Here is a 23,611-nt window from a genome sequence, read left to right as displayed (position 1 = left end):
TGAGCAACATGGTCATACGTGCAAATATAAACTGGGCTTAATGCGCAATTAAAATATTGAAAAATACAGTTAATTTTAACGTCTCAGTGTTGGCCTTTGCCAAACACTGAGATTAAACTATCTGCCTTTCTTGGCTTTTCCCTTCTTGCTTTTCATCTTCTTGCTCTTGCCCTTCATGCTCTTGCGGACACGGAAGCCCCGCCACCAGGCCTGGATGATGACAGCAGCTCTGGTGTTGAACTCCAGGTCTCTCTCCTCCTCCTGCATCCTCTCCTCTGCCAGTAGGCGCTCCTCCTGGATCTGGCTGTACTCCACCTCCAGGACAGAATAGGCCTCCTGCAGCTGCCTCAGCTCCTCCTTTTCCTCCTCATAGATGACTGCCATCTCCTCTAGCTCCACCTGAATGGATGGGGACGGTAGTGAAATTAATGGAAAGAGAAAGCCACGGAGGAGAAAAATACTGTAATGATCGAAGTTAAAAGTCCAGTGTTTATTGGATTAATAGATATTCCATTCAAGAGTGTTTACAGCCAGGCTAAACTCACCTTCCATTCAAATCCTGAACGACCGTTTTGATATCTTATAGAACCCAAAGGAATTCATGGAATACACTTCTTTTTTACTGCTTGTAAGTGACCTTGTGTAAGTTACAGTATGTTCATTGTAATATTGGGAATATTATGTTAATCAATGCAGACAGATGTGTTTGATGAGGATGTGTATCTCATTACTTTAACAGGGATATTTGCTAAAATATTCTGAAACCATATCAATTCTCCCAACTGAGAGCTGTCAAACTTGGTCCCAGCTCAGAACTGAACCTTTACCTGCTTCTCTCCCATGTCAGCATCATACTTCTTAATCCTGTTTTCTATCTCTGTTTCCAACTTGTATTTTTTCTGCCGGGTACAAAAATAGAATAGATAGCTTACAACAAATACATGTTGTGGCCCACACGATAGCAAACATTAAAAACTTAAAATTTAGGTATAATTGTACATATTAGGTGCACCTTACGAAGTGCTGATTCCGCCTCCTTGTTCTCAAGGATACTATTGTTAAGCTGAAATGTAAGTTGATTGACCTCCTGCTGCAATCGAGTCTGTTTCCCCTCTGAAGCCTTAACATCTGATTGGCTTTGCTTCTCTGCATCCTGCTGTGTACGTGACACAACCTCTTCTGAGAGCTTTTCCATCTGGTGCAAAGAACTCTTCAATTTCTTGATCACATCATTTTTCTTAGAAATCTGGGAGACAAACAGGAAGATAAATGGGAAAAGGGTAGGGAAACAGACATATTTTCCAAAGTTATTGGCCATGAGCTGTGAATCACATACTTGCTACCCTCTCATGAGTAAAAGACTGTCATTAGCCTAGCTATAATTACACATGTTGTCTCACCGCTGCATCTCTGTCCTTGGTGACTGCTGCTACTTCCGTTTCTAGTGAAGCCACCAGCTCCATGTTCTTGCCATGGCGCACAGACAGCTCTTGCAAATAGCGGCCCCGTGCCTGTTGCTCAGTAGGACTGGTGAGCAGATTCTCCAGTACAACCCCATGGAGGTCCCTTAGTCCTCCAATTAGACATTGCATGTTCTTACTCATCCCACTTGCCATATCTGCTTCTCTCCTCAAAATACGGATGGCAGTTGGATGGGCTCGGAATAGTCTCAGCACGTTCCTCAAGGACATCTGGAAAACCTTCTCAAGCTGATCTCTCTCTCCCTCCCTTGCTCCCCCAATTTCTCTTTCCTCTTCTTTACCCGACACCTGCTTTAGATGTTCCAGCCTTTCCAGGCTCTTCCCTAAGACTTGATGCTCTCTCAGTGCCTCAGTCAGTCCCTTATCTAGCCTACTAGACAGAGTGTCTAGGTGAACCAACACAGCAGGCAGCATGGCTACTAACTCCACTCCACTGATGCAGTCTTCTATAACACCAGATATTTGGTGTGTCTCTAGAGAAGACAATTTCTTTTGTAGAGGGTCAAGGATCTGTTGGGAGTCTTCTGGGAGTCTCTTGGACCTCGGCTGGGGAGTGGAGGACAACATCTGAAGACTGGCATCCACTGCCACCAAAGTTGGTACCTCTGCAGACATGCTGTCATTGGAACATTGAAATTAACTTTTAGTTTTTATTTTATTTTATCTGTTTATATTATCCTACTAGGGCACTGGCACCATTAGGCAATTTACACATGGCTAATTGTCATCAAGCTGTAAAGTAAATAGCACACCTTACCTCAAGGTTAGACTTTAGGCTAGAGTAGACGTGCTTTGACAATAGTTTAGACTTTAGGCTAGAGTAGACGCGCTTTGACAATAGTTTAAGTGTTAGGCTAATTTACCTGCCTGAGAGTGTAACTAGCACGGACAAAACAGTGCTTGTTAAAAATATTAAGCATGATAGTCACATTCCCCTGCCGTTCGCCTCAGCTACTGTATTTAAATGTCTTGTTGCCAACACAGCTATCTCGTATGTTTTTGTTTTGTCGGTTGCTAAGATACCATCTCCAACTGGCTATTGTAAGTAAGCCTGGGACCGAGGCTACACAAGTACACAGGGTCAGACTCAGTGTAGCCTACAGGGCAGATGACAAAGCACAAAATTATCTAGCGTATGCTTCTTATATTTCACAGAAATGTTATTTAATATGAAAAGCTAAACTTTCTTGATTTGCATTGGGAATCTTGATTCTGTCATTCGTTGATCAACCGGCATTTCACAATAAGAGTTTATATTATTTAGGCTACTGTGGAATGTGGATGCTTAAAAACAAATTAACAAAACAAAAAAAATCAAACAGAAGAAAAATAATACTTACATTTTGTTATTACAATCATAATACAAAATATGAATAATTAATTCTGTAGGCCTACTGGCCATATAAGGAGCATGTCTTCAGTGTACAGGGTTTGATGAGGTCAGATCAACATTACATAATTATGGAATGTCAGAACAGGTCCGCTCCATATATGGAGATCTAAGGGTTGTAGCAGGGACATTCTCTTGAGTGTATACAGGGTTTGATGAGTGCCAGGCCTTGATTTTCGGCAGGCCCGTCTAGAGTTTGAATGGACAGGTATCAGTCAAAAGGGAATGGTCAAGAGATGCACGCACATCCACAAATTTCAACGGGTGCAGGACCCAAAATAATAAAGGAAAGAGGAGATCCGCACACCGTTTTAAAAGCTCAGAGCGGAAAGCAATACAACGAAGGCCCTGACGTAGCCTGACGAAGGCCCTGGCGTAGCCTGACGAAGGCCCTGCGTAGCCTGACGAAGGCCCTGACGTAGCCTGACGAAGGCCCTGACGTAGCCTGACGAAGGCCCTGACGTAGCCTGACGAAGGCCCCTGAGGCCCAAACGGATTGTTTTCCGTTCTGTTGACAATAAATAGTTTTGGGAGCTTTTAAAACGGTGTGCTGATCTCCTCTTTCCTTTATCAGTCAAAAGTGATCAACATATGGAACAGGTTCTGACTGAGATCTAAGGGTTTGAGGTCAGATGTGGAGTTGCTGGCCAATATTGATGACATCAGGGATCTCCATATATGGGCTTAATTGCGACTGCAGGCCGCATATACTAGTGATGTCACAAGGCCTGATATAATTGTTCTATTGTATTGTATTGTCTTTCTCTTTATTTGTCCTGTTTTGTTTATTTTCTGTTCTTGTTGTCTGTCCTGTGTTTTTTCTACCGGAATTATTTGTATTATATTTCTCAAAAAACCAATAACCTGGGCACCATATGGGGCTTTCCCATGGGGATTTTGAGTGATACACTTTCAGTATCATGTCAGTATCTGAGTATCATGTCAGTATAGTCAGCAGTATTGGAATCGACAAAGCAGTATAATGGTCAGTATCATGTCAGTAGCTCTATGGTCAGTAGCCTATATGTCAATATCAATGATCAAATAAAAAGGTATTAGATATTATAGAGAGATTGAACACTTTATAGGCTATAAAGCAATTAAACTACCAAGTTTATGGTAGTCCAATACGTTTTACTGGACAGTGTTATAGACCTCCATTGACTAGCTGTTTCTGTTAAACCAGTTTCTTTGTTTTTGGTTTATAATATACATAAATAACTTTAAATTGTTGAGTTTTTATTTTAATTATTTAATTTAATGTGCAAAGAAATTATTAAAGCAGCTTTCATTGTTTTAATTTTGATCCATAAACAAAAATTGAGAAATCTTGCACTCCAGCTTTCGTTCTTATTCAATGCAATGTTCATGTTGGACCTTTATTTTGAAAATTCAACTGCCGTGAATTGAATTGCTTTGGTGTCGCAAACGTTTGTTGATAAAACAGTCTCCAGTGACTGGAATCTGGATGTCTTTATTTGCTTTGCGAAATTATATTGTTTTAGTCACGGTGAGATCGCAATATTTTGTACTTCACTTTCGATTAAACGTTTGAAAAAAATACTGACAAGCAGCTAAAACGCCTGTGTTGTTTTTCTTATGTGATGATGGTGTGATGGGCGCAGAGACTCGGCAGGAGTTGTGCCGTGAATGACAGTGGGTCTGGGTCGTTGACAGATGTCATCTCCTCAAGACCAAAGACAAAAACTGAAATAAACAAGCAATCCTGCTTGTCAGACACCCTAGGTTTTGCATTACATACCGGTAACCAGATAGCCATTTAGTTAACTAGTTGTTTTTTGTTTTATATATAAAAACGTACAAAAGTTGCTTGCATGCTAGCAACTAATTAGCTATGAGCGAAGAGTGCGCACACAAGATGTCATGTCCTGCTACGGTTAGCAAAGGAGTTTGTACCGTTATCTAGTTTGAAAACCGAAGCTATCTGCCTATAAATACAGCGATATAACGCGGAATAGGCAAAGTGCAATTTTAGAAGATCGCGGTTGCCTTTTACTTGTGCTATTGAAGAATGGAGACTGACGACGATGTGCCTCTCATCTTAAACTGGGACGACGACAACAGCGGTTTGCTTAGCGACGACACAGAGAGGGGAGATGAGAGTAAGTTACTAAGTTTTACTGGCATCCTCATCCTTAACATTGTAGCCTCGCATACTGACAGTGCTGGCTGCCACTCATGATGCTGTTGATGATGATGATGAATGAAAAAAAAGAAAGACATTTTTATCTGATTAAAGTGAAAATAAGTGATAATTGTACTTTTTATCTTTATCTTTTTTTAATCTCCACAATGCTTGTTGTGAATTTGTGTACGGTATGTCAGTCAGTGTATTTTGTGATAGTAGTATATTGTTATTTGTTGCATGCCTACCTACCGGAGGCGTGCCTCCCCTCCCAAGCTGTTGTAGGAGTCGGAGATGATGTTGAAGGATGTGATGTTGGTTGCCAGGTGCAATCAGGGAACATTGTTGTTTAAAAAAAAGGAAAATAGAAATGTCCATAATTCTGAGATCACATGTCCATGTGTCATGTGTCCACTCTATGTTGTAATCCTGCTGCCTTTGTATGCCTCACATATACTCTACAAACTGACCGGTGCAGGAAACTGCAGGCTCAGCAGTGTGTATGAGTGGCCCCATTACCGCCATGCTCATCATGGGCAGCATGCAACACATACAACAGTATGTGTGTGTGAGACCAGACCTCCATACCACAACTGTGTTTTGTTTTCCTGCTCTGGAAGTGAACAGGAAGAGGAGATCTCCTTTCCCCCCAGGATATCAGGGAGTGGGAACTTCCCTGAGACTGGGAGGATTGATTGGGAGTTCTCTGGAGACAGGGAGGGAGTTTGAACGCTGACAGAGGCAAAAATAAGTCACCATTTGGACAGCACATTTCAATCTACGATGATTCTCAATCTCACTGGCTAGGGAGAAAGTGTGGTGTTTGGTTTCTTTGTTGTTGAACGCTGGCCATCGTTCTGAAAAGGAAAAGAAGAATAAAGGATTTTTACTGAGAACCAGTCACCATAGACATAGACATAGTAGTGTGTTTGTTTTTGGAAGAGCCGGCTCAGGGCCTGACCTCACTGGTTATTGACTGGCAGCAACAAACGCATTGTTGTTCTCAAACAAATGATGGGTTGGAATAGCGCACAGCGGATAGTGGCTTTGCTTCTGTCGGAATAACAGCTAGTCAGTCCTCAGCTGGACTAGACTTTACTGAGGCTGATTCAATTGCTGTCATACAGGAATATACCACAGCTGACTTCCGGGGACTGATCTTTACTTTTTCTATTCTGTTCTACTCCTACATGTTTTAAAAATTCTTCTAAGGATTACTGCCTGGGGCAGCAACGTGACATGAATGGGGCGAGAGGACACTGACAGGATCATTCCGATTGAAACGTGTTGTGACCACGGAAACATGTGGACTAGTTGATTGGTAAAGACATAATGGACTGTAATATCTTCCTCCAACATACAGATGGAAGATGTTGAAATGGAGTTGATTTAATATTTTTTCCTATTTTTTTTTATTATGTCCAGTCGCTTAAAATACAAGTAGCCTCTTTATGGAATGTGTGGAATTGATTTAAGGATTACAGTGTTATATGCCTACTTCCTCTTCTGTGTTGAAAGAGCCATAAATAGATTAATAGATCTTCCGCGTCTATTGAATACACTTGCAAGTTGCTACAACTGTCCACTGTGTTGAGTGAGTCATATAAAAAATTACTGTACTTACAGGCAGCACAGGGTTCAACGTTCAAACTCCACTGCAGTGGCAGCTACAGCTGGTAACTTTCAGAGGTATTGTGACAGTTCAGTTATTACCCTCTCATTGCTGGCATCATGATCTGCAATCCAGCGTGCTGTCTACATGTTGATTTCTGGAAGGAGAAACTACAGCATTTGTGAAAGAAGTAATTAGTTCACAAGAAGACTCTAATTATCAGTGGCAACACCGGTGGACATTCTATTGAAAGGACATCAGTATTGATTGGAATGCTTTCCTGTCTGTATCCTCGGGGGGGTGTGAACACTGGAGCTGGACCTGTGGACTGTGAATAACACACACATTGTCCGTGGTGGACTTCGGGGGACTGTAATACGTTCACATATGCTGAGACAAATACACACGTCCAGGCTGAGCCATGGAGTGCTTGTCTGAGCAAACACAAACAGCTGAACAGCATCAAAGTCAGGTCCATGAGGAGAGTCCAGTTGTAATGAACTCTTATGTCCTACATGTAGAACTAGACTGCATTGGTAGGCACGCACCCTTGTGATGTGTGTGTCTAGATTGTCTATAGTATGTCTCTAATAATGAAATAACTTTATTCACAATTGCCAAGAAGAATCTGTATAAATAGCGACTATTATACTATAGCCTATAGTTACAGTGATGCTTCAATCTATTCTATATACGTGTGTGTGTGTGTGTGTGTGTGTGTGTGTGTGTGTGTGTGTGTGTGTGTGTGTGTGTGTGTGTGTGTGTGTGTGTGTGTGTGTGTGTGTGTGTGTGTGTGTGTGCGCACATGCTATACTCACCGTGATCTTGCTTGCCTTGTTAAGAGCAGTAACCCAGTCTTTCATGTCAGTCACATCATTAGCTTGGAGGAAATACCGCCGGGATTGTGTGTGTGTGTGTGTGTGTGTGTGTGTGTGTGTGTGTGTGTGTGTGTGTGTGTGTACTATATGTGACAACACATATCATACACGTTGTTCTTATTTTATAGATGGAGGTGGCAATTACGATATAATAAACAATGCAGTAATTCCAACACCTGGCCCACAAAACTGCAGAGCCCAAAATGCATCATTACAACACAGCTGGGAGATGAACTACCAAGAGGCAGCTATCTATTTACAGGTATTCACAAGCACTGGGCAAAGTAACTATATAGCAGAACCTCCACTAGTAGCCTTTAGCTCATGTGATCATATGATAATGGTTTTATTATGTCCTCGGGACTTTGTACAGTACGATTTAATAGAGCCCATTCTGTTCTGTCACAGTTGCAAGTGACAGTGTTTAACTAGAAAATCCCTTATGTCTGCAGCTGCTTCTTATTCTTAGGCTTGTCAAAATTATTACATGTTTGCCTATTCGAAAGTATTTGCGATAATCATTTCCATGTTGGAAAACGTTCACACAGGGTAGGTACCCTCACAAAAAACATGCAGTAATCCTGGTCTCTAAACTACCTCCCCCCGGCCAGCCGGAGCGCCTGATGGAGGGGAAACTATGTCCGACCAGGGAAACTCCCCCTGTCAGGTGAAAAGAAGCAGCTTGGACTCCTCATGCATAGAAGGAAGCATGAGGTCAGTCCGCTGCCCCCCCAGGTTGGCAGAGGAAGTGCAGCGCCCAGGATTACATTAGATAATTGACACTGGGTTTAAAAAATGGGTTGCAAAATCGTGGGATAAAAAATCATTAAAAAAATATATATATTCAAAATAATTTATGTACAGTTATTTGTCATAACTGTACTGTGTAATATTTGTTTACAAAGCCTAAAAGGCCATTTTATCCACATGTTCCAATGTTCAATGCCATAATTAAATTGTTAATTGCAATTAATTGTGCGACAAATAATCATTGTGTAAAATGTCATGATCGTGACAGCTCCTACCTCCTTATATGCACTCCCCTGTATGTATTGTATGTGTAGGAAGGGGAAAACAATGATAAGTTCTTCACCCATCCTCGGAACCCCAAGGCGCTGGCAGCATACCTGTTTGCTCATAACCACCTGTTCTACATGATGGAGCTGCTGACAGCCGTGCTGCTGATGGTGCTGTCGCTGTGTGAGGCTCCCGCTGTGCCATCGCTTCGCCTGGACGTCTATGTAAGTGGAGACGCATGTAGTTCCAAAAACCTTTCAGAAAATTGGAAAAACCCGGACCGCTGGCAGGCCCCTAGGCTACAAAGTAGCCTGACAGCATGTTGCGGGTTCGAGTCCCAGTACCAGGCAACTTACAATCTAACTATAAATGCAGTCTCTGTACGTCTGTATGAACGTCTGTAATCCACATAACTCGAGAACCGTTCGCCCAGCCAACTTCAAATTTAACACATGCGTACCTCCCCACCACAGGGGGTGCAGTGCCCGGTGTCGCGTCCGTCGGACCCATGGTTATCCATAACCGCCCCAAAAAGGCCTCTGCCCAGGCTCTGTACATATGTCCATATATAGAGCTGGCCTGTTCTGACATCATTCTGACTTCTGCATAGACTCCATATTTGGACATGCCTGACAAATAACTCCATATATGGGCATAAAAGGGACACAGACATAATATATGGGTGGGGCATGCATCGTTCCAAGTAGGTCAGTGCCAGACTGGCACCGCTGTAGAGGCCCCACGGGCACCGCTGTAGTCAATAAAGGCATAACCCCCCCTCCCCCAAAAAACATGTAGCTCTAAAAGCTCGCAATGTGTTTCATTGCGACATGTTGTGAGCTTGTAGGAAAGAAATGAAAATGATAACTGTAGTCTATTTGTGTTTATGTTATGTTATGTTCTTGTAGGTCCATGCCACTCTGGAGCTGTTAGCTTTGGTCATGGTGGCGTTTGAACTATGCATGAAGATACGTTGGCTAGGCTTCCAGACCTTCATACGACATAAGAGGACCATGGTGAAGGTAATGGATGCACCTCTGATACTTCCAGATGACATTAGGTAATAGTGTTAGGGTGTCTGTCCCTGTGGCTCAGGGGTAAATTACCTGCTCACCATGTGGATTCGTGGTGAGCAGGTGTCCCCGGGCTTTGGCGGGCACACCAACACAATCAACACAATTTAGGAAGCCTGCACGGGAGGGCAATCTCTGTCGCTGTACTAGCTATTTCTACAGCTTTGGTCAAAGCTCGTCATTCCTCTTCAAGCGTCATGCTCTCCTATTGGAACTCCTCAGTTTAAAAGAAGGGGATGTATCAGGCGAGACGTGGTTGTCAAAATACCCCCCTATCCCGAACAATGCCACAGGGATTATAAACATGACAATGACTAAATTGGGAGAAAAGTGAAAAAGAATGTGCACGATATGTAATAAGACATGAGTGTTGTGTATAGTTTGTGTATGAGTAATCTCATCTCTTTTCTCTGTGAAATAGACGTGCGTGTTGCTGCTACAGTTCATTGAGGCAATTGTGGTTCTCATCAGACAGACATCTCACTTGCGTGTGACCAGAGCTCTCAGACCCATATTCCTAGTGGACTGCAGATATTGTGGTGCAGTGCGCAGGTTCATAACAACATATTCAACGCCACATATAACACATAATATATGCTGTACATATACACACAAATCGCTGATCATTTTACAATTTGGCACTCTCATTAATGACTCATTCCTTCCTTTCTTCCAATTAGAAACTTGCGTCAGATCTTCCAGTCGCTCCCCCCTTTCATTGACATCCTCTTACTGCTACTCTTCTTCATGGTTATATTTGCAATATTGGGTAAGCATCATGTCTTCTTATGGCCTACTGTCACTAAATAGTGACAGTAAAAAAAAGAAGCTGCAAGCTAAACACACTTATGTTCTTCCAAGTTGATTTAACCATATTGACACGAGCAAAATTGCCACAGGGTGAATATGGTCAATTCATCATCGGACTGTCCGCTTTCAGCCATAGAGTACTGTACAGTTTTTCTGTTATTCTGTGTTTGTTTGACTACGGTCCATTGTCTCCTCTCAGGCTTCTGCCTCTTCTCTCCAAACCCTGTTGATCCGGTACGTCTGATAGATTAGTCTGGGTGACATTAGTTGGTTTGGGCTATGTTGTGGTGGTATGTGTTTTTGTTTCCTGGATGACAGTTGTGGCTCAGTTGTGGTCAAAGTTTTCTGATTTGTGTCCGCTCTTCTCCCCACAGTACTTCAACACTCTGGAGAACAGCATTGTCAGTCTCTTTGTACTGCTGACCACAGCAAAGTAAGCACAACAGAACACACTGTATTGTACATTGCCCTTTGCTCAGATGCCATGCAAGCTATACGCATCATCTCCTTCCTACTTCCGTTGCTCAACTTTAATGTTTTCTATAGCACAAGTCTGTTTGGCTTACTACCAGATCTTTTTTTTTTGTAACCTTTTTTTTTGTAACCATTGCTGTTGTATAACTTTGTCACTGGTTGAGAACAATCTTCCCTGTTTCCTGTAGCTTCCCTGATGTGATGATGCCAGCATACTCTAGAAATCGCTGGTCCTGTGTCTTCTTCATTGTTTACCTCTCCATAGAACTGTACTTCATCATGAACCTGGTACTGCACACAGACTGCTCTCACTATCTTAAATGTTCTGATATCTAAACATTAGCTGTACTGTATATAGCATCAACAGTCCAACTCCAAATGAGAAGCATTGCATTCTGAAAACCTTTTAAACAGGCATGTAATTGCAATGCATATCACATCCTATTTGTCACTGACTGTGATTAATCTAGAAACTATTACTGCATTACACTGTCTCTGTTCCCTTTACAGCTCCTGGCAGTAGTGTTTGATACATTTAACGGCGTTGAAAAGATGAAGTTTAAATCTCTACTGCTTCACAAACGCTCAGCCATTGACCATGCCTTCCAGCTGCTTGTTAGCCGACAGGTATGCCCCTGTTTAATAACATCAGCATGAATTCAGTCTCCGAAAAGCAGTCATAGCTGTTCATCACATCTACATCATATTTTCGTGTGTGTGTGTGTGTGTGTGTGTGTGTGTGTGTGTGTGTGTGTGTGTGTGTGTGTGTGTGTGTGTGTGTGTGTGTTTTGTCTCCAGAGGCCGATGGGTGTTTCTCTAAAGCAGTTTGATGGCCTAATGCGCTTCTACAGGCCGCGAATGTCAGCAAGAGACCGCTTTCTCACATTTAAAGCTCTCAACATCTCAGGGGCTCCAATGCTTAGGTACCAGCATTATACACAAGCTGCTTATTAAAGGATTTATTTTGATAAAATAATATATATTCTGATAAGTAATGGTAATTATTGCTATAGTTTCTTCATTAACAGGCTTCTTTAGTAAACAGAAAATGCATTTTCAGGTCAGGATAGCAATTTTATCCAATCAGGAGACACAACTCATGCAGGATACAGGATAAACAAGTGAAAGTGGAAGTGATGACAAAAGCGAAATGAGAAGGCAAAGGTTATCCTGGAACACTATACATTTTAAGATGATAAATGGCTCCAGCCCCTGAATCGCAAGCCTCACATTCAGGGTCTAATGCTGTATCCGGAGTCCAACTTTGGCCACACCCCATGTCAGAAAACGGCTGCACTGAGAGGGCTTTTAGGCTGAATAATGGAGTGAAACTAAATGAAAGTTCTGAATTGGATGCAATTGGCAAGCCACCTGAAAATGTATTTTCTGTTTATTAAAGCCATAGAGAAACGGAAAGACCCTTGTTACTGAACATATATAGCAATGATTATTCGTTGAGGTAGTGACGAATAATAGCAATCCAGGACCTTTTCACAAAATATATCACTTACACTACCTTTAAGTACTTGTCTTAGTTCACACTGGTGGCTTAACCAAGTAATGCTGTTACCACTGAGTGTATGAATCAAACCTGGCCCTAAACGTAAAAATAAATCCTCATGTTTGTATTCCTAGTTCCATCTCATTCTCTGCTCTTCTTTCCGTTACAGCCTAGATGACTTTTATAAGTTCTATGAGGTCATTGGACTTAAATGGAAAGTAAGTTTAAATTAATTAATTAATTTATAATTTTCCCACTATTCCATTCCCTGTGTGTCTGTGGTTTTATTTGTCAAAAATAAATTCTCTGTGTTTGATGGCCAGGCGCGACGAAGTGGAGAATATTGGTTTGATGACCTTCCACACACGACTTTCCTCATTTTCAAAGGTGAATTATCTCTTCTTCTCTTTCAAATCAAGGCTGAAATGAATCTCATGAACACACACACACACACACACACACACACACACACACACACACACACACACACACACACACACACACACACACACACACACTCACTGTCTATATACTGTCTATATATTTCTTTATGCATTACATTTTAATAGGCATCAACCTTCTGGTGAAGTCAAAGGCCTTCCAATATGCTATGTGTGAGTGCATCCATTCATTATACTCAACATACCTTTTTATTCTTAGATAGATCTGCTATTTATTTATTTAACCACAATTCTCAAAAATAATTTATTTTATTCTCCCAAAGTGGTTAATTCACATGCTCTTCTCATATCTGCAGACGTGGTGGTGGCTGTTAATGGCTTATGGATCCTTGTTGAGACATACATGCAAAATAGTAAGACCCTTGCAGCGACACTGATTTGATTGTGGTAGTGGAGAAGACTGTGTGGTTCTCCCGACCTGTGACCTGTGACCTGTGACCTCTGTCTCTCCCTCTCCTCCTACAGCCGGATTTTCCTGGTCCAGAATTGTTCCATGGAGTTACATTGTCTTCCTTACCAGTGAGTATGACTTGTCCTGTATCTTGTCCTGTATCTGTCCTGTATCTTGTCTTTCTGCTTGCATACAAAAGCCATAATAGGTGGCCGTGTCCACAGAAAGCATTTCATGAGCAGCGGAGGATACCACGTTTATATGGGGAGTGGCAGTTGAGTGAAGGTGGGAGGTAGTTGAGAACAGGGAGTGACAGTGATAAGCAGAGGGTGGTCTCTACTCCTGAAACGTTGTACAACTACCCTTCTGTCAAATCCTCTGTTATAGCTGCGTTATTAGCACAAATAGTCTATCTGAAACAACGGTAAACATGGACTTATCATGGTTGTGAACTTTCGATTCGATTTCGAAGCGATTCAATGTCAGGTTGTTAAAGACCGTCAGTCACAGCCAGAAGGATCAAACATGGCATTGATGAGCGACGCACATCTCAAAAAGTTGAAATATTTTCTGCTTGGAACGCCGTGAACGCACCCCCAAAAAAGCTGGGCACCAAAATAACTGAAACGCGATGTTTACACTGGGATAAGGAGCACCTCTTTACCATGTCAGAAAGATGCTGGCAGCCAAAATAAAAAGAGAAAATAAGAAGCTTTTTGTGGACACGGCCCCATTATCAACATGTGACTTATGCTGGTCATCACCATCTGTTAAGTACTTGACACACATCCCACACAGACTTCATCTAAGTTTACCCACTTTCTCTCCAGTTTATGGTGTGGAGGTGTTAATGAAAATAACAGGCTTGGGGCCAATTGCTTATTTCAGCTCCGGATGGAATCTGTGAGTACTGGCCTTTCTCATGTGTGACATTTTTACAATACTCAACAGTAGTACAAGAATGGCAATATTTTAGAAAGAAACTCTAGAACATGTATCAAACTCAATTTCTACTGTGTTGTTTCCTAACTACTGATCTTCCTCAACCAGGTTTGACTTCTCCGTGACTGTGTTTGCCTTTCTGGGCTTGATTGCTCTTGCCTTTGACATGGAACCTTTCTACTTCATAGTAGTGCTCAGGCCACTTCAGCTTCTCAGGTGGGCCTCAATCCAATGTCATTATTCACATGCTCTGTTTTGCATATACCGGTAGCCATATTTATATGCATATTATGCATTGTTCTCTCTTTCCTCTGCTCCCGCAGGTTGTTTAAGATAAAGCAGAGGTATCGTAACGTGTTGGACACCATGTTTGAGCTCTTTCCCAGGATGGCAAGTCTGGGCCTAACCTTGATTATCTTCTACTACTCCTTTGCCATTGTCGGGATGGAGTTCTTTGCTGATGTGATCTACCCAAACTGCTGCAAGTAAGTTGTTGGTAACCCATCAGGGTCAGCACTTATACGTGATTGCTGCTAGCATACATTTGTAGTCCTCACTTACGGTAATTGTTTGAAATGACTGAAATGCATACAGAGGTACGCTGTACTTCTGATTTATTCCCAGATTTGACACTTTTACTGGTGTTCCTCTACAGTCTCTATATTCTACTAACTGTACTCCTTATCCAATCAACCCCTCAGCACCAGTACAGTCGCAGACTCCTACAGACAAATCAATGTCACCATAGGCAACAAGACAGTGCTGGAGGAAGGCTACTATTATCTCAATAACTTCAACAACATTCTCAGCAGCTTTGGTAAACACCTTACTTGTTGCTGTTTTGTTTTGCTTTATATGATCTGGTTGTTGCTTTTAATCAGAGGATCACAGTACCACATGGGAGGTGAACACCCATGCTTGACTTAATAAGCCATGAAAGAAAGACTTTCCCCTTTTTCTCTTTACCTATACACCTGTACATTTACCAAACTGACCATTTGCTTGTCTCATTTATCTCTCTAGTGACACTGTTTGAACTGACAGTAGTCAACAACTGGTACATCACCATGGTAAGATCAAGTTAGTTATCCATATCTGTTTTTCAGCATCATCACATACAATATATAATAGCTACAATACCCACCCTCTCATAGGAAGGAGTAACATCTATGACATCCCACTGGAGCCGCCTGTATTTCATGACCTTCTACATTGTTACCATGGTGAGGTCTGTGCGCGCACGCGTGCCTGCCTGCCTGCATGTGTGCGTCTGTGTTGTGTGTAAGAGAGAGAGACCTGCTTTGTGAATAGATGGGTCTAGACCAGTGGCATCCCAGTAACCCATTAACATTGTATTAGTAGTGCCACCCGTAAGCCACTTTCACACTAGAAACAGTATCTCAAAATCTGATTTGTGAATAGCCATTGAAACCTGCTGACCTATTGTGTCAGCCTGAGGCCAATTTTGTTATTTTGAATGCAAGATATCTCATAATCTAATAGGCAGATTGTAGGATTGCCCCACCTTCAGGCCAAAGAGTTCTGCTTGTTTTTATTTTTAAAGTCACTGGAGGTTTTTCATTTTTTTATTTGTACTTAAGTTGATTTCACTTTAAAGCTTTAGCTGTTGTTTATAGTAGGTGTTAATTCTTCAGTGAATGTACAATATACCCCACCTCAATATTTATTTTTGCTTGTTTTGGTAAACATAGTATACTTTTGTATATTTTGACAGCATAGTAGTATGACCTATTTCTGATTAAATAAACCTATGGTTTATTTACATATTACATACTGTAGTACTGTATACTTTGGTGTATTTTGTCAGAAATGCATGCTTATCTTTTTTTGGTCCCCCAAAATGTACAAATCTCTACCATAAGGTATAATTGTTAACCTTTGAGGATCCTTTGAGGATATATTAACTACCTTTTGGTTAATAGATGTGTGAACCACTAGCGTACCCTTATTTCTGAGTGTATCTTCACTATCTTGCAAGCATGTACAGCATTCTTGCCCTTATATGCAAGTACGCTCATGAGATCACTGATGTGTGTCTGTCCTCCCCAGGTGGTGATGACCATCATTGTGGCTTTCATTCTGGATGCTTTTGTGTTCCGCATGAATTATAGCCGCAAGAACAGGGAACCAGTGGAGAACCCAGAGGGTGGGACTTTGTGTGTGCATGAGAGAGAGTCTGTGTGTACAGCATGTGTACTGTATGTGCACATTCTCACATGGGAATACTTTTATAGACACTGGCAATTTGTTAAATCTGAATGTATTATTATGTATACAAAGTTGTGTGCTTACGGCTTAGGATGTTTTTTATGTTCCGGTAAATAAAAGATAGAGTGACCATGTACTAGTAGTGCTGTTATCTGAAGCTGTGTGTGTGTGTGTGTGTGTGTGTGTGTGTGTGTGTGTGTGTGTGTGTGTGTGTGTGTTTGTGTTAGATGAGAATGGGATAGTGTTTGAAACAGAGGTGAGTCGTGATGAAGCCTTGGCCACACTGGAGCTGTACAAACAGACCTGTCCAGGACAGAACTCTCTACAGGGAGTCCTACTCGTTATGGACCGCAGTGGGGTGAGAACACATCAACATGAGCCACACAGAACCTGGACGTTTTTTCCCACGATTTTTGTAACTCATTTTTCACCCTGTGCCAATTGCCTAAGCAGTAATCCTGGGTGCTACTCTCCCTCTGCCAACCTGGGGAGAGCCCCGAACTGAGGGTCCTTCCTTCCTTCAAAGCATGAGGAGGGAGCAGGCCTCTTCTTATCACCTGCCAGGGCGGGAGTTTCCCCAGTAGGGCGTAGCGTGTGGAACGAACGAGTTATTTCAACCACTTCCTTTCCCCTCCATAAGGCCTCCGTCTGGCCAGGGGGAGGCAGTATAGACCAGTATTACTGCATGTTTTTTTAGGATAGCTACTGTACCATATGGCCTATGGGACATGTGGAGAACTGGAGATATGTGTTCAATAGTCTCAGTGCATAATGATGCACAACTGTTTTGTGTCGTGGTGCAAGCATTAGACTCGCGTTACCAGACTGTTTCCTTTCGCAATTCCAAATGATTTCATCATACAGTCTGGACCAACGCTATCATGAGTAAAATATAAAGCAGAAGTGGAGCCTCCTCGCCACTTCTGTTTCGTCTTTACAGTTGCGCAAATGTATCCTAATATATATAAATCATCTAAGCATATATAGCTTGCTTGTTATTAGCAGAAATGGAAATAAAAAAATATGCTCTAAAGATATTTAAAAATATATTTTCGTGAACTGAAATGGCAGCTTCCTTACTCGGAACTACACTTAGGTGTAGTTCCAGACTATAGCATTCAGAGATTGTGGAATAGTTGTCTCAACTTGTCTGGCTACGCGAGACTAGGCTAACCCTGGCCACATGGGTTATGCGTGGGTTATACTCAGCGGTTTCGTCCGTTATCACTTAATTAAATATACGAAATCCACCGTTATCAGGACATTGGAATATGGCTAATATGGCCATACTGGCATACTATACATTGTGGTGTTTGGCTGTGTTCACCCGGACTGCACGCATGCAGAGTGGTGCAGACATAGCCTGGTCAAGGACTCCCTCTGCTGAACTCATTTCCAACTCTATTGTCGGGGCATGGAAACTAGGGGCTACTAATATTTACTATTCTCTGCCTATCGGGATGTAACTCGGACGGCGATGAGTCGGCTCTGGTGGCCGTCGCAACGCTCGGCTAGAGCCTCGCTCGGTGGTGCCTCACGTGTCTCAAGGCCACCAGAGACGGCGCCCCTCCGTCATTGACACAAAAAGCAAACGCTCTCATCGTTTCACTTCCGGATTTCCCAGTATGTTGATTATCACATACTGGGGGTATTTCTAAGGTGCTGATCACGAACATTCTCTTGATTAAGGGGTGATAACATCCGAAGCGGGTGCAGCAATGCATAACCACTTGTCAATCATTTGATTTTGACCGATTTTTCCCGATCCGATATTTATATTTTATAGAACACATTTATGCCATATTACAATATCCGAAATCAGACAATTTCCAGGTTTAATATCATGATATCGATATAATATTGATACTAGGGTGATCGGTCCCGATTTCCGATCACCCAATCCGATCGAGGCAACCCTAGTTTCAACTAAAGTGGTTAAAATATTTTCTTTCCCTGCACGAGGGATTTGTATTAAAATGAAACATAAGATTGACAAAATAAAGTGGGTTTGTGTGATTTTGGAGAGGCACGCACCTTGCTGTATGCTAGTTGAGGTGGTTGAACATAAACATTGGACTGTATCTTTTGGTGTGTAGTTCAACTAACAGTCTTTCTTCCTGTGGCAATGTATGCAGCACACGTCTCTGGTGTACATTGGTCGAAGATCACGGACTAAGAGTGACCTCAGCATGAAAATGTATGCAGAGGAGATTCAGGTGAGACACTGTTTGGAAGTATCATAATGTGTCATCCTATCATTTGCTTGTGCGTTCATTGAGCAATAATCCTTTTGCTTGTTTTCCTTCACAGGAATGGTATGCAGAGTACTCGAGGGACAACCTGCCTCAACTAGACCAAAGGCTGCCCCGGGAACTGGACAGTCCCGTCTCTGACCCATCTCCCTCCCCCGAACCCCGGCTCAACTCGCAGACTGGACCGCACAGCATCAACTGACAACCAGTCCCCCAGTGCTATAATACACCTCTGTCTGAGAATTCCCGTCACTCCATGTCTCTTCTATGTAGTTGCCCTCACCCCTGGCCACAGCAGGTATCTGTACCTGGGGCTCAGATTGGAAGTGAGGGTGTGAGCAGCAGCTAAAGAAACTGAACTGCTTGGACTCCTTACAACAGACAGACAGAAGGACATAATGACTGACTGACAAGTAGAATGGTTTACAGGTCTGTTGCTTTACCAGTTTAGCTGGATCATGAACCTTCTTGGGCCTTCCTAAAGACTCCCTCTCTAGCAGTTTGTGTTAGGAAGGAGGCTTGTATGGTGTGTATGTATACTGCTGTACGACCCGTTTGGACCTCTTGTAGATCATATACAGTACTTAACACCTGATGCCTTTGTTGAATGGCTCATCTAATCAGTGTTAAACAAGGTAATACTATCCTTGTGTTCCCAATGTTCATACACAAACATACACTCCTTTATGCTTCTACCATGTACTCCTACAAACAGATAAATTATATCTCTCAACTCAAGTCTCAATAGACAGAAGAGATGGTTTTACTTTTATATAACTTGTTATTCTTTTAAGTGTATGTGTTTGATCTTAATCATTTGAATAAACTGTCAAGTGCATTGATGTACCTTTACTGTTATATCTTACAGTACATCAATCTATTCTAAAAATGGGGAAGGACCTCAACTCAACTCAACTTTATTTATATAGCACATTTTACATGACCAGGTCAACCAAAGTGCTGTACAGGTTCAGAAACAATACAATATAAACAGGCATTTAAAAGAAATGAAAGCTAAAATATACAATATATATACCGGTAGCTACAATAGAAGTCTACTCTAAATAAACATTTATATTAAATATATTTTATTTGTAAACCTGACAGTGAAATAAATCTGTCTGGTCACTCTGTGACTGTGTTTGTTTTCTTAACGGACCTGGTTCTCTAGTAGTCAACTGGTAACGTATGCACGTTGTTGACACGAGGTCCCGGGTTCCCATTACAGAGTGTTTCTTTCTATGTTGATTGCAGTATTGATACTTTTGCTAAACTAATTTCAAGAAATGTAGTAATTTTTCCACTACTGAGTGGAATCAAACCAAGGATCTCTCACACTTAAAGACCTATATTATAGCCCATAGGACAAACAAAGAAATCTCTGCATGCCGAAACCTGCTTCTTCAAGTCAGCCATTCTGACAGTCTGACACACACAAAGGTACTGCTCATCCAGGCTTTGTGTTAAGGGATTAAGAGAGCAGATATGCTGCAGCCACAAAAAGAGCCACGTTCAAATTGCCACTTCCTCTCACATTTCCAGGCTGCTGCCTAGAAGTGCTGTGTGAGACTATCTGACACCCTCACCCTGACCCTAGATGGTCCCACTTGGAGCTATGGAAGTGTGATCTTGAATGGTCCATCAACGTTTAACAAGTGAGACCAAACTATGTCTGAATGTGTGCAGAGACACAATTGCCAAGTTAACTAAGGTCATGTTGTTAAATATATAATGATCCCTCCTAAGACATGAGATAATTGGTTAGAGTATTAAAAGAAACACAAAGATGGCTATGTGAAAAAATTGCATTTTATCCTGAACTAGCCTGACACGGGGAAGATTTTATCACTGCATTCACACTACAGGACAGAGTTCCAGGTGGTTCCCCCAGTTCTTGACCAAAGAACAGCACGAGCCATCAAGTCCAATCAGTCATAAACGCTTCTACTTAAACCCAGAGGTCTAGACCAAAGGCAGCTGGGAATTGCCTTCCCAGCAGTGCCAGTTTCAGGGATGTTATGGTAGTTAGAATATCATAATTATACTGAGTCTAATATAGCAACTCATAATGTAATAACGGCACATAATGTAATAACAGTTCATAATGTGATAACCTAAATGTAGTAAAGGCCCATAATGTAGGCTAATAAGGTCACAATGTAATACATCATGAGAGCATAACATAATAATGGATTTTTGCATAATGTAATCATGTAATAATGTGTTACATGTAGCCGCTCAATTCACAGTTAATAATGTAATTACGGGTCATATTGTTGAGAAAAGTTTTACATCGTATCAGTATCATGTCAGTATCACAGGCAGTATCATTACTGCCCGGAACTGGGCCTTGATGATCAGGCTTTCAACACTGGGTAGACCACACTTCTGCAGGACCTCAAGATTTGACACCTTGTCCTACCACACTTGATGAGCTTATAGGTTATTAGTTCACAATGAATCGTTATTGTTGAGTTAAAACTCATAAATGGAGCATGGATCGTCTACAAGACACCTCAGACAACTTCTACAGTCTCAACAACTACATCTCCCAGAGTGCATCAGCTGCTAGATGGCTGCTGGTGCTCATTTGCCTGATTGAACACCTGTTAAAGGCTGATGGTGGTGACACTCAAACAAATATCAAACAAGATGGCGGAATAAACAAACCTATAAAGGCTGATACAGACAGCCACAGACACACACGTCCTTGTGTTTATTAATATAAGCCTTTATAACCAACCAAAGGGTGAAATAATGCATGAGTGTGTGTGTGTGTGTGTGGTGCACACAGCACAAATCACTCTGACTAACGGACCAATGACGGACGGACTAGTTGAACAGGTGACCGGATCCAGTGGGCGGGGCTTTGGATTTAAATAGGAGCGGCCATGTTTTTTCCCAGCATGCTGTTTGGTTTGGGATCCACTTCATGCCGTCTGTGAGCAGAGCTTTTTGTTCCAAGGTAAGAAGCGTTTGTTTGAGAAACACGGTTTTATCCTTGAGCACTGTTGTTGTTTAGACATTAAGATGATTTATAGGACTGTTTATTGTTTAAACAGAGTATTTATAAGACTGTTGTTTATTGTGACACTAAATGGACAACAATGTCAGCACTCAGCAATGTTTGTCCTTTTATAGGACTCGTTCTTTGGCCTTGGGCCTCGATCACACAAAAAAAAAACATTTGTCTTGTCTGTTTAATGGCCGCCCCAATGCATTTCCAATGGGAGGCACATGCTTTGACCAAACATTTGTGTTTGATTTTGGGGGGCAATCAAACACAGGCAGAGCCCAGAACATATGCTTATGTGTGACTGAGGCCTTGGGCCTTGATCGCAACAAAAGCATTGTCTTGTCTGTGAAAATGGCTGATCTACAAGCTCACAATGCATTGTGAATGTGATGTGACACATTGTGAGCTTTTAGATCTGCTATTTTCAAAAGGTTTTTTTCTGTTCAAAATGACCAAGATTGTCCCATTTGAAATGTTTAAGTACATTTTGATGCCAAAACCTTTTAACTTTGACTCAAGTTATATAATGTAGATTTTGAAGTTTAGATTTTTTTTTACCAATATCTTAAAGGGACAATTCACTTTAAAAAACTACTCTTTTTTTATGTGAACACTAAAGACAGTTTTTAAGTTAAAATGCTAAAAAGCTAAAATGAATATTTAAATACTGAATCAAGCAACTTAAAAGCTGTCTGCAGTGTTCACATAAGCCTGAGTAGACGATAAAGTGAAATATCCTTTTAATATTATATGAATTTTACAATGTATGAAATCTGGATAAAGAGTAATGTTGTTTTTATTTATGTCTTGCAGGTTAATCATGTGACCTTGGTGTCATGTGTGACCTTGGATGGGGTCATCAGGAGATGGCTGGTATTGATAATAGAGTGTCTACTCGGCTGAGCTGAAACGTATAACGGTGTCAACGAACGCTCCCTGAGATTACGAGGCGTACGGTGCTCGGGACGTATTGTGCCATACAACCTACGCGGCTCTATTAATACCGGCTATCTTCAACTGAGCGACGAAAGCCCCCCCATGGTATGTACCTGGATTACATGTGGCTGTAGTAGAAACAAGGGCAGTGTCACCATTACATGTCAAGTTGACCATTCATTGTCATACATATGTTTGGGTGAAAAACCTTACTGAGGTTTTTATGTGTTTTTAGTATTTCAATGTGTCCATGATTTCATGGACACTTCCTACCCAGACTACAATTCCCATAATGCTTTGGTGCACTGCTCCTTGTGCATAGGGGAGGGCTGTCTTACTGAGACAACATAGTCTAGGGAGGAAGTGAGCCCATTGTCCATGACATCATGGAGCCCATGGACACTTTTGAAATACTACATATCTAAAAACGACGATTACCCACATAAAAAACCCAGGAAAGTGTTTATTGTCTCCCAAACATCATTAAAATAAGCTCTGGTTGCAAAAGGGGTGAAGTCGCCGTTTAATGGGTTGAATCATTAAAGCTGCTATAAGCAATATGTCAAATGTAATTACTTGGTATTCAGACTGCCAGCAATGGGTAAAACAATATTGTCTCTGACACATCTTGGGGCCACAATCTGCATTCAAAGATGTTCCTAGCTTTGTCATTGGTCGATTTGCCTGTCTACTTCCTGATTGGTCAGTCATTTTGACCGGGTTCTTTTTTTTTCTCTGACCAATGACAAAGCTTCTAGGAATATCTTTGACTGCAGATTGTGGCCCCTAGATGTATCGCAGAGACTAAATCATGTGTGTTTTACTCATTGCTGAATGAAATAAAAATCATTAAAATTGACATTATTGCTTATAGGAGCTTTAATCACAATTTGTGACAATAATAAAGTAAGATATTGGTGACACAGCTTTCAGTGACTGTTATGACTTACAAAATGTCATCCTGTAGGCCGACAACTAAATAGATATATTTTTTTCTTGTCA

The 23,611-nt window shown here is 41.6% G+C and overlaps 2 protein-coding genes across 5 annotated transcripts; one reads left to right on the top strand and one right to left on the bottom strand.

The window, feature by feature from the left end:
* Nucleotides 1–112: 112 nt before the first annotated feature.
* Nucleotides 113–5,319, bottom strand: drc10 (dynein regulatory complex subunit 10). Of its 2 annotated transcripts, none has more exons than XM_080766831.1 (6): nucleotides 5,270–5,319; nucleotides 4,889–5,076; nucleotides 1,401–2,097; nucleotides 1,013–1,246; nucleotides 828–899; nucleotides 113–399 (listed from the first exon to the last, which is right to left on the bottom strand). In XM_080766831.1, the coding sequence occupies exons 3-6, from the start codon at nucleotides 2,094–2,096 to the stop codon at nucleotides 118–120; spliced, it is 1,284 nt and encodes a 427-aa protein (XP_080622957.1). In that variant the 5' UTR covers nucleotide 2,097; nucleotides 4,889–5,076; nucleotides 5,270–5,319; the 3' UTR covers nucleotides 113–117. The 2 variants fall into 2 exon arrangements, with proteins under 2 accessions (XP_080622957.1, XP_080622958.1); XM_080766832.1 differs by having other exon boundaries at nucleotides 1,085–1,246.
* Nucleotides 4,483–19,790, top strand: tpcn1 (two pore segment channel 1). Of its 3 annotated transcripts, none has more exons than XM_080766830.1 (26): nucleotides 4,483–4,994; nucleotides 7,636–7,769; nucleotides 8,572–8,748; nucleotides 9,433–9,546; nucleotides 10,019–10,149; nucleotides 10,278–10,366; nucleotides 10,607–10,641; nucleotides 10,782–10,840; nucleotides 11,070–11,169; nucleotides 11,392–11,508; nucleotides 11,680–11,804; nucleotides 12,552–12,600; nucleotides 12,706–12,769; nucleotides 12,952–12,996; nucleotides 13,140–13,196; nucleotides 13,309–13,362; nucleotides 14,065–14,137; nucleotides 14,285–14,392; nucleotides 14,500–14,661; nucleotides 14,878–14,993; nucleotides 15,200–15,246; nucleotides 15,331–15,399; nucleotides 16,247–16,343; nucleotides 16,633–16,763; nucleotides 18,541–18,621; nucleotides 18,716–19,790. In XM_080766830.1, the coding sequence occupies exons 1-26, from the start codon at nucleotides 4,904–4,906 to the stop codon at nucleotides 18,857–18,859; spliced, it is 2,469 nt and encodes an 822-aa protein (XP_080622956.1). In that variant the 5' UTR covers nucleotides 4,483–4,903; the 3' UTR covers nucleotides 18,860–19,790. The 3 variants fall into 3 exon arrangements, 2 of the variants coding, with proteins under 2 accessions (XP_080622956.1, XP_080622955.1); XM_080766829.1 differs by lacking the exon at nucleotides 4,483–4,994 and adding an exon at nucleotides 5,720–7,165; XR_013964280.1 differs by lacking the exons at nucleotides 4,483–4,994; nucleotides 16,247–16,343; nucleotides 18,716–19,790 and adding an exon at nucleotides 5,720–7,165 and having other exon boundaries at nucleotides 18,541–18,619.
* The last annotated feature ends 3,821 nt before the right edge of the window (nucleotides 19,791–23,611 follow it).

The sequence above is a fragment of the Protomyctophum bolini genome (genome assembly GCF_963924005.1).
Source record: "Protomyctophum bolini genome assembly, chromosome: 6".
Taxonomy (NCBI): domain Eukaryota; kingdom Metazoa; phylum Chordata; class Actinopteri; order Myctophiformes; family Myctophidae; genus Protomyctophum; species Protomyctophum bolini.
This window is presented reverse-complemented; position numbering and strand designations above follow the sequence as displayed.